Source organism: Cyclopterus lumpus, chromosome 1 (genome assembly GCF_009769545.1).
Source record: "Cyclopterus lumpus isolate fCycLum1 chromosome 1, fCycLum1.pri, whole genome shotgun sequence".
NCBI classification, from domain to species: Eukaryota; Metazoa; Chordata; class Actinopteri; order Perciformes; family Cyclopteridae; genus Cyclopterus; species Cyclopterus lumpus.
In genome coordinates, this window is record NC_046966.1 from 11,775,123 (window position 1) to 11,786,137 (window position 11,015).

An 11,015-nucleotide genomic window follows, 5' to 3' on the forward strand; every position below is an offset into this window, starting at 1 on the left:
AATCAATCTTCATCAAGTCCAGGCTGCAAACCCCCATGCCACCAGCCATATAGGAAGGAGTGAGAGCCTTCTGGTTGCTAGGCAGGCACCAACACACCACAGTTGCCAAGGGAATGCCTGCATGCAGAGACAGATGAGGAATATGTTGGGGGTTGGTGGTTTTAACAGAGGACTGGTGGGGGAGGAGCTAGACATGTTCAAGGCCACCGTTTCCCCCAACATGGTCTAGTGGTGGTGGTGGTGGTGTGTGTGTGTGTGCGCGCGTGTGTGTGCGTGTGTGCTCACGGTGAATGGGTTCACGTGTGTGGTTTGAGACAAAGCAGGGGGAAGGGATGTGAGTAAAAAAGTGGGTTGGAAGTGAATGTGTGTCTGATACCAAACAGGGCTGACGTAACTGCTCATGGCATATAGTGGAAATGAGGACAACGGGCTGCATGGGATAATAGAAAAGCTCATAAGTAGATAATACACGTCCATTTCCAATAAAGATAAACAACATGTAGAAAAGATGAAAACGATCAAGTGATGTATTATAGTCGAGAGGAAATGTTTTTTTCATGTTATACAGAATTTTATTAGCCATGGAAAGTGATTTCAGAGTCAAATTTAAATTTAACGTGACTTTTTATTTTTAAAAATCAAACAAATGTAAAAACACCAGCAAGATGAGAGCTATAATCCAGTATTTATTATTTCTGCCATTAATCATACAGAGCAAAAAATGAAAAACCTGATGAATGTGTAATTTCTGTTATTAATACCAAAAAGTAGGAAATCATTGCCAATGTTTATAGAAAAATGTTAACACAATAACAACCTTAATGTGTGAACAAAGAGTTACACTGTCGTCTGCCACTGCAAACCCAACGGGTTTAGCAGGATGCAACCTGTATGCTGAGGGAGACTTCAAATAGAACACACTAAAAACGAAAAGGAGAGTGACAAGAACATATGTTCTCACAAAGCAACTTATATTTAACATTATTTTTATATAAAAACGTGTAAGAAGTGGGGTGAGTGAGAATTTATTTGAACTGATAGCTCATTCAATCTCTATTTTGTCCTCCCAAATCATGTCCTTCTGCAGACTATGATGGCTGTGGGGGAAATGATCAAAAGCATAGCCATGTAACTCATGTACATCTATTGATATAGTTACACATGTGTTAATGTGTAAATTCGTCAAAATTACCTTTCTGCAAAATAACGCACAGATTAAAATAGTTTCACAGTCTCAGCTTTAAAACGGAAGGCTCGCAAACTATTTTAGATCTATTTTCTTTTTAACAATTCATTCAACATCCTTCAACTGTTGAAGGTCCACATTTGTACTGGCAATGGTGGAAGTTGGAAGGTGGAACTTTTGTTATAAACTCCCGTGAAATATATGGTATTACGTCGTGGAGAAGATGGAGATACAAAAAAGAAGTATGGATAATGACCCACAGAGAGAAAGAGAGGGGGGGGGGAGGGAGGGAGAGATATAGACTCTCGGAGAGATAGAGGACAAAAACGTGACGAGGCAGCCTAAGAGCTGTTATGCAACCGCTGACCTACTAACACATATCTCTAGAAAGGGAGCCGGAGAAACTGGAGCAAAGTGTCCGGCAGCACACAACACACAGGCAGCCCGAGCCAACACACGGGAACAGCACCCAGTCTGACTCAACCACCACGGACCCGAGCACCGGCAGGAGAAGGAGGCGAAAACCTCTCGGCTTTTTTTTCGGGGAGGTTTCTTCTAACGACAAAAGGAAAGGAAAGGAGGAAACGGGAGCGAGACAGCTTTTGTGTCGGGGAAGCCTGCATCTTTTTTTTCTTCTCCGCCTGCTCCAGGGCATGAAAAGGTATGTTATGACTGAGCGGAAGGCGTTTGTCTTTGTCTCTTCGTATCCCGGTATTTGCTGTTTATTCGCCTCGGACGTGTATAAATGTGTGTTTTAAGACGGAGACGTGCTGCTTATGGCCGGTTTATTGTTCACATGGCGACTCTCGGCGCCGCCGGCACATCCGCGGGTCCGTGACTTTGAGACGTCTGCGGCTGCTTTTGTCACATTGAACACGGCGCTCTGGAGGCGAATATGCCACTTTGTTGCGTTTTTAACGATTGGGTTTAGCCGTTTTTAATATAAGAGGACCGGAGAACGTGGTTGGCCGCGTCCCACGTTGTGTGTTCAATGTCAAGGCGAGGTTATTTCCCGCATGGTGGTGTTTTCCAGGGAATGGGGGCAGCGGCGGATCTCGGTCTGTGTTGTCTGGTTAATGCAGACACACAGGGTACTAGCATATATTAGCTCCTGCACGTGGCATGCGGCTGTTTGGACGTGTTTGTGGCTCATATGTAGGTCACTAGTTCAATGTGGCTGCTTTCATTAATTTGTCTTTTTAGGTGTCCACCTGATGCAAACATTAGTGAGGACTAGCTAAAGCATGGCTTTTATTTGGGATACTGATTCATATAAAGGTTACTGCCAATGCCACAATTTCAATACATTAAATCTCAAGTCAGAGAGGAGGATATAAATAGATTTTAATTAAAAAAAAGGTTGGATATATATATATATATATATATATATATATATATATAATGTGTTAATATTTAATAAACATTTTAAGAGTATTACAGATAAATTATAGGGGGCAGCAACAGTAATATATATATATATATATATATATATATATATATATATAATGTTTTCATCTTGTGTTTCTATAAAACTCATTTCTCAAAATATTCAGAGCATTTACATCTTTCTAGCTGTTCAAGTTCAAAGGAGAAACAAAATGTCTGATTTTCATTCAAAGTGAGTCACTGTGAGTCTAGTCTTTTTTTTTTGTTCTCATGAGGTGTGTTAAGTAAAGCACAGAGCTTTGCTTTGAGGGAGTTGGAGGGTATGACATAACCGGCACACAGCAGGGAGAAGCAATAAACAGCAGCTCTCTCTCGGGACAGAGAGGCCTGTAATTGATTCCCGTTCACACCCCGCTCTTTCCTCCCATCATTCATACCTAGATTAACACCAAATCCTAATTACTAAAACAGATAAGATATTTTTGATATGCTTTTGCCATTGATGTAACACAGCTGCTCAGGGTCTGAGTTATTTTTAACTTTGCCCTCCAAGAAACAACAAGGAACATACAAAATAAGAAAAGTGTTGAACCAGATAATCTTTTTTGTTTGGTACAGAAAACTCCTGTCCCGAGATCTTAGCAACTGACTGTTGTGAAATTAAAATAACAAGTGAACATCCAGGATGTGATGCAATGCATGGAAACCCCTGTCTGGACAAGGTAGGCAGAGTTCTGGTGTGCTGTTAGTCCGCCTACTGCCAGCTGGTCTGGTTTCAGAGCTGCATTGCTCAGTCCCAGCCAGCTCTCTGAATATAGGTCAGACCTGTATCTGGGTTAGGAGACACATGAGGTGCACAGGACAAGCAGTGGACTCACAGAGCTTAGTAACTACGGCTACTCCACCCCATTTCCTAGTTCAGTGTCTATTAGTCAATATGTTTGATTGTTTTTATATATATATATATATATATATATATATATATATATATATATATATATATATATATATATATATATATATTAAATAAAATATTTAAGTTAGAAATATATAGGTCACATGTTACAAATTGACCAAGTAAGGTTCAAAACACTAAACAGAATATTAATATTATTATGCAAATATGTACATTTAATAATAAGGTCATACTTATTTATTTGGAAATGCATGATAGATTCACTCTTCCCCAAATGTGTTACTTTCTCTCAAATGTGTATCCATTTGTAAAATCTAGAACTCTGCCACTTATCATCAGCACAGGTAGAGGTGTTTTTAGTCACCCATTACCTGGAATGAAGTGTTAAATGGCACTTGGCAATCGGTCTCACTTGCTGACCTGGAAGGTCTGGATTCTTGTTTCCTAGTCTTGTTTCTCAACACAAAGGTCTGTGGCAAAATGGAGGCTCCTAGCTGGGGCCCCTCCACATGTGTGGTGTTGGATCACTTAAAAGATGGAGGAGGGGAAGAGTATGCCATGAGCTTTACTCACACTTGCCTTAGAGGAGGTCAGAGGTGAAGCATTCCTCCCGAGTAGCAAGTGCCTGGTAACTACTTCAGACCTGTGTTTTCCACAGCGCAAAACACTGAAAACAAACTACTACCACTAACTGCAGTGAATCTATTGTTATAAAATGGGAAATTGGGCTCTGCACAAAGAGACACTTACTTAATGTACCTTGCACAGGTCTCTTTATTTTCCAGTTTAAATCTGTTCTTCTTTTCAGAGCACAACATGCACAGAGGACAGTGAAGGGGGGATTGCAGGGCATTCAGACACAGCCAGTAACCTGTAGCTTGTGCTGCGATGTAATAGGCATTTATTACACAAGCTTTGCTCCGCAACAAGAGAAATTCAGAGCACGTACGTACGAGCAACAACAGCAGCCCCTCCCCATGCAGTCCTGAGAGAGAGAGCCTGTTATTTGTGAATTTGGCTGCAGCGATGGGTGTGTGCTCTGACGTCAATGCCATCTCCCCATCTCTCACTATTGTTTTTTCATCTGCCACTGATGCATAAGACGTCGTAAGGTTTTCCACAGCGAAAGGGGATTATTGTTGCATGAATATCACTGGGACTTTCATAATCCGATTTTTAGTCCGATGACGAAGATAATTTAAAACAAATTTTTATTCCTCCTGCTGCAGATTCTGTAAAATTCCTCTAATTTCCACCAACCCGATTCCCCCCGTGACCCCATCCCTGATTTGCTTTCCCCCCCCCCTCACCTCTTTCTGTAACTCTATTTATAGAGTGCTCTCTAATGCTCTCTTTCCCTATCCTGGCCTCCCTCCCTTGCAGTCCTACTGACCTATTTTATGGCACACCGTCAAAGACTGTAGTGTTTACTGCTTAGCGTCATTTCTAGGTCAGTGGGACAGCGCAGACGTATGCATGCTTCCTTCCCGCGCCCCTTTGTTCTCCCCCAAAACCCCACTCCCTCCTCTGCAAGTCTTTTATGAAAAATATTCAGGGTTGGGGAGCAAGGGAGGGGCTGACCTTACATTTTCCCACATCTGTTGATGGTTGTGTCCAAATACCTTTCTGTTCGTCGTAGCTTTACTCCAGTTCTCCCAGAGAGAAGGAGGCAAACAAAATCCTCAATGTTTTGACATTGAAGGGAAAATTCAGTCTGAAGAGTAGCCTGCAGCCTATTGAGGCTTAGTGCCTGTTACAACATAACAGACGTGGTTAAATAAATGGTTAACTATTCAGAGCAGTAGTCAAGCTGTTTCAAGGTCTCAGTATGGTTTTTTTGAATGTGAGATTATGTAATGGGGTCATTTACTCTGGGGGAAGCAGATAAATGGTGTAACCAGTCTGGAGAAGATGCACATTGGATTAAATAGTTATGGGATTGACTTGGAGATCAGAACTAAGTGGTTTGGGATTTGGGAACAATAAACTGCAGCACAGTGAAAGAAGGTCGATGTGAGTCAGTTTTGTTCACCTGGATCACTTTTGTTCCACCCTCTTTGGGATTTGAGTGTTTTTTTGCTCTCTTGCCATCAGATTACGTAACGAGAAAAGTCGGTGAAGCCTTGTTCAGGTCTGCGTTCTTTGCTCGCGTTATGTCTGGTCTCATACACCACTGAATAGACCAAATGACAAATATGTGAACATAAATATACATTAGGTGCTACAGTTACAAAATATATATCATATCAGTCACACTTCAATAGCACAATTCAAATACTTATTACCCTGACACCAATATGTTATGTGCATACCTGTGCTACTTGTTTGAAAAACAAATTGAAAGTCTGCATTAAAGGTGCTTCTCAATTATAAAAATTATAACTAACTGGACTGTGGTGAGGCTGGTACATTTATTTTGATAAATTAGTATCCATCAAATTGTAATTGTGCTGATTCCAGTTTCCTTTCTGAAAAAAATAGTAAACGGTGATGACGTACGGTCACATTTTTGCTACGTTTAATTCCAGTGTTGCTGCGAATGAAAATGGACACCTGTGGAGTCCTTGGTACCCACAGTGACCTATATTATTACATTCTCTCTGTGTGTGTCATAGAAAGATGTTTTTGTGTTTGTAATGGACTCCATGGGCCAGTTTAGTTTTTAGTTTAGTTTTTAATTACTTTATATCAACTGTGCAATTCTGCGCATTGAGAGAACCAAAGGAATCCGGCCCAAAACAAGTGCAGATCTAGTTATTACATAACGTTGGACTGCCGTCAACATCCTTCCGTGCTGCATTCGGCATGCTTATTAATACAAAACATGTTGGGTGGGCAAGGCTTCCTGTTGAGCTACGGTGTTGATATTGCATAAGGATGTTCAGCAGCTTGTGGTGTTGTGTAAATTCAAAGAGTGTGACAGCAACTAGAGAAACTGAGACATTGCCGCTGTGACGGAGGTCTCCTCCTCACCCATAGACACACACATACATACTGCCTCACACAGATGTGTCCACTCCCATAGGACCATTTCAGCCTCTACATGAGATCAATGTAACTACTTTAAATCATGTCCCCCGTGGAGCATTTTAGAAAATAAAGTGGAAAAGTTTAAATTATGCTTGCACATAATTTGTTTCATCATTTACTGGACTATAATGACAACACAATATCAAAGTGTGTGTGATGATACATCATATCCTCATCCATTCCCATCCTCCCTCATCCCTTTATCTGTCAGTCTCTGCAGAGCTGGCACCAGGTCATCCAGGCTCAGTCCTGTTATGTGACTATGACAGCAGTGTCTTACACAAGAGCTCTGCAGCAGCAGCAGCACATACAGTATGTTTAATCACAGCCACACAGTGTGCTGCTACTCAGACACTCCTTTTCTCTGTAAAGTCTATAAAACAAAGACAAGAAAGACAAACATTACTGAATTTTGGGGATTATGCCATAGATTTTTGTCACCGGTTGAATTGTGATTGTGTATTGATCTCCAGCCCTCAAGGTTACAATCAAAGGACCCATATTTAAGCTGTGTACTACAGTTGACCTGACTGAAATGTACAGTACAGTATATGTTGCAAAAAACTGCAGTGTTTTTTATCTAACGCTCTCTCTCCCTTTTTCCCCCTCCCTTTGTCTCCCTGTCTCCATAACACAGTTAGTGGTCAGCAAACAACACCACAGAAGTTGGATCCTCAGCGAGCCCTGAACTACAAGGACGGACCTACATCCTCTGGAAGACACACAGAGAAATAGTGCAGTAGCTTGACTGGCATCACAGCTCTGCTGAAGATTGAGGAAGACGCCGATAAACTCAAAATTACCCGCAACAAGACTTCGGAGACTGCTCTGATCTGATTGCCAGGGCAGCTGAAAGACTCTTTGCTGAAAATACAAACTTGTTTTATTTTTTTGGTTCCTTGTTCTGAACACTAGTTCAATGTCTGAGGTTTTTGTGGAGTTCCACCTCTTTTTGATCTTCTTGGCTAATATGGACATAACGTTTTGATCGAGAAAATAAGTAACTGAAATCAATGAGGCTATCCCCTTTAAGGAGCACAATTACCTCATCAAGAAGTTTTTGCCGATCCTACAACTTAGGTCAAACTACTTAGTAACAAAGCAGAAGGCTCATATAGTTTGACATTTGTTTCCCTTTCCCCTTTACCCTTTGCTAGAGTTACACTCTTGCCCCAGCTGGAAAAAAAATGGAAAGTCTGAGTCTACACATTCCATCCACCAGCAACAAAAATGCCATGGAGGTCGATACTTTTTCCTCCTACAGTGGCAGCATCCCATCCCCGACTCCTGAAGGTGGAGGGCGGGTCAGCCGCCAGTCTAAAGGCTCCAAGTCCAGTGCGAGCTGCCGTCGCAAGCGAGAGTTTATTTCTGATGAGAAGAAAGATGCTTCCTATTGGGAAAAACGAAGGAAGAACAATGAAGCAGCCAAGCGCTCAAGGGAAAAGCGTCGCCTCAATGACATGGTGCTGGAGAACCGGGTCATGGCGCTGAATGAGGAGAATGTTCGTATAAAAACGGAGCTCCTCCAGCTCAAGTTGCGCTTTGGCCTCATCAGCACAGCCACCTACATGGAAAAAAGTCAGCAGATCGCCAACAGCGCTGCTAGTGCCAACAGTAGTAGCGGGAGCAGCAATGGCACCCCAAATAGTAATGCCTACCTCTCAAGCAGCGGCTACTCCAGTGCATCCCAGGTGATGCTGAATTCGGACTCATCTGAAACTGAACAGTCGAGCCGCGAGCGCCACAGCATGCTCCACCAGTACTCTCCCCGGGGCTCCGACTCTGACATGTCTGACGGCTCCTCCAGAGACAGCCCAGAGCCCATGGGCTTCAACATCAAGACAGAGCCCTCAAGTATGGAGATGGCCAGACTGGAAAGCAACGGGGTGTCCAATGGTATGCAAAGTGGGGCTTACCATGCCAACCACACTGCACTGGTTTCTCCTCACCAGCAGAACGTGCCATTGGCTGAAAGTGTCATGGACTACCAGCACCACCAACAGCAGCAGAGCCACATAGAGGCCTCAAGTCCAGCGCCTCAGGTCGCCTCTGCACAGAGGAGCGTCATCTTGTACCGCTCCAGCAGCGGCTGTTACCCCATGGAGACCCAGAGGCCCGAGGACCAGCAGAACAGACCACTGCAGCCTGACCAGCACTCATCGACCTCCAAGTTCTCTGACTGCTCAGTGACCATCACAGAGGTGGCTGAGAAACTAGAGAAGACAAATACAATGGACTCACCTCAGTACGAATACACAAATGATAATGCAGAGGCCACAGAGGAGCTGCAGCAAAGGTACAATCCCAACGGCCAACAACAGCACGAGAGCCATCACTACAGCTACCAGAGTCAGGAGGGAAGCCTTCAGCATGAAGAAAGCCACCTGAACCCCTTTGCCCCGGATCTGATCAACAACACAGAGGAGGGCAAGTCCTCCTTCCCACAGCACAACGGCTACCTCAACACGCTGCACGAAGACCCCCCCGTGCTCACCTATGAGGGAGGCCCGCGAGCCGCTGGTTTCTTCCAGGAGAACTCCTCCACTAAAGACACCTCATCTAGTGATGGTGACCCTCGTAGCTCTGATAAGGAGGGCTCCACAGACGATGAGTCCCCCTCCTCTTCCTCCTCAGACATCACCAGCTTCCATCAGAAGGCAGTGGGAGCTGCCGGTTCGCATGGCGAGTTCCAAGCGGAGGTCAAAGGCACTGCCCTGCCCCACAAGCTCCGCCTCAAGTACAGAGCTCTGTCCAATGGGGCAGCAGGACTGCAGATGGAGGCAACAGTCAACACCTCCATGTCCCCCTCTCCCACTTTGCCTCAGCACCCTTACTTAGCTCTCCCCAGCAACCCTCACAGCACCCAGACCAACGGGGAGAGCAAAGAGGTGGAGAATGAGACTGAGTATGCGGAGGAGGTAAATTCTCTAAATGAGAGGGAGGAGGCTAGAAAGGAGGGAGGGAAAAAGGGATCCAGCAGCAGCAGCAGGGGTGGGCGCAACAAGAGGTGAGATTAAGGACAAATGGGAGCATTTTCATGATTCACATCGCCACCTTACAAGACAGACAGTTCACCTGTGTGAGGTGCAGTTAGGATGTGATTTCACCAAGTTTCACTGTCACGTGTTCCTCTTCCCTTTGCTCTTCTCCTACCTCCCATCTACCCCTCTAATGACAATGATGGATCACTTAATGAGGGAGGGGCCAGAATGAAACTCCAGAGCAGGAGTCTGGAATATTTCCCTTGAGGAAAATTCAAACATTATTCAATTATTCATTATTGTAAACTGCCTTGGTGGCTGGCCAGCGTTTTTAGTCGCATTACGGGAACATTCCTTTGACCAAAGAATACACATCCCTCCTGTAGCGTCAAAGAGTTACATTCTTCCTTCCTCTGAACACACCTGTACCATTTGACCCTCCACCCTCTTACCATCTGCACATACAATTCCCCTTCACTTCTGAAGCACTTAGATTGTATATTACTGTGACATAAATTTGCATATAAGGAATATATATTTTAAGAAGAAAAATGTGGCAAAAATAACAAACAAAAAAATAAAGCAGTGGGATGCGGAATTCATAGACTTAAAAGTGATTTCTTTGTTCTTGTTGAGACACCTTGTATAGATGCTGTCTGTCTCTAAAATGACTCAAAGACTTTGAGCCACAACTTGTTAAAAAAAAAAAGAGAAAGGTACACTTTTTCAGGTGACATGAGTTATTTGACACTCAAAGTTGTCAAAACAGTCAAGGTCAATTATTCGCATATCAGTCAAGGCCACGCAGTCACACATTGCTGTTTGCAAAACCTGACAAGCACAAGGCAAGCCTCGCCTGCCAGCCGTTCAACGAAAATCAATACATCTTCATTTCCAGACAAATATTGTCCAATAAATAAAATGTCTCTCCAGTCGCAAACCAGCAAAGCTGCTCTCTCTTCATATGGTGCCTCTTTATTATTTTGTCCCAACTTGGCCGATGTCTTAACAGTCCCACTCACCTCTGCACTGAGTTGTTTTAGCTACAATGTGTACAAGTTTAACTGTTTCACGTTCTGGTGCCTGCCTCTGGCCACTATGTATAAATGTAAAGTTGTCTCTCTATCTCTTGTATACTGCTGTCATTATTTTATTATTATTTTATTAATATTGTTATTTTTTATTATATTCGTTTATTATTTGGGCTATTATTATGTGCATTTTTCTGTCAACCTGTTGTGACATTTTGCCCTACACTCTTCCTGGTTGTGCTGTGTATTTTACCCATGAAGCCCTTTTGCCCCAGTTACCATTTGTACTCTGTGTTACCGTATAACCTTTGTTGTTTGCCAAAAGGCTTTCCGAAAATGAAAAAAAAGAAATTTGAACAAGGCTTGTCCAGAAGTGATTATGTATTGCTATACTTCATGTGGATATGCAAAATGGTTACAAAAACACACATTTTTGATTGTGAAAGATTCAAAATGGAGAAAAAAATAAACGGTTGTTGAATTTA

At 43.1% G+C, this 11,015-nt stretch overlaps 1 protein-coding gene across 1 annotated transcript; it reads left to right on the top strand.

Moving 5' to 3' along the window:
* Positions 1–1,508: 1,508 nt before the first annotated feature.
* Positions 1,509–11,015, top strand: nfil3-5 (nuclear factor, interleukin 3 regulated, member 5). The gene is made up of 2 exons (XM_034538373.1): positions 1,509–1,847; positions 7,156–11,015. Exon 2 carries the CDS (start codon positions 7,706–7,708, stop codon positions 9,527–9,529), a length of 1,824 nt encoding a protein of 607 aa, XP_034394264.1. The 5' UTR covers positions 1,509–1,847; positions 7,156–7,705; the 3' UTR covers positions 9,530–11,015.

Bases quoted from the DNA above. Each gene is read 5' to 3' on its own strand.
- nfil3-5 (XM_034538373.1), top strand. From the start codon at position 7,706: ATGGAAAGTCTGAGTCTACACATTCCATCCACCAGCAACAAAAATGCC.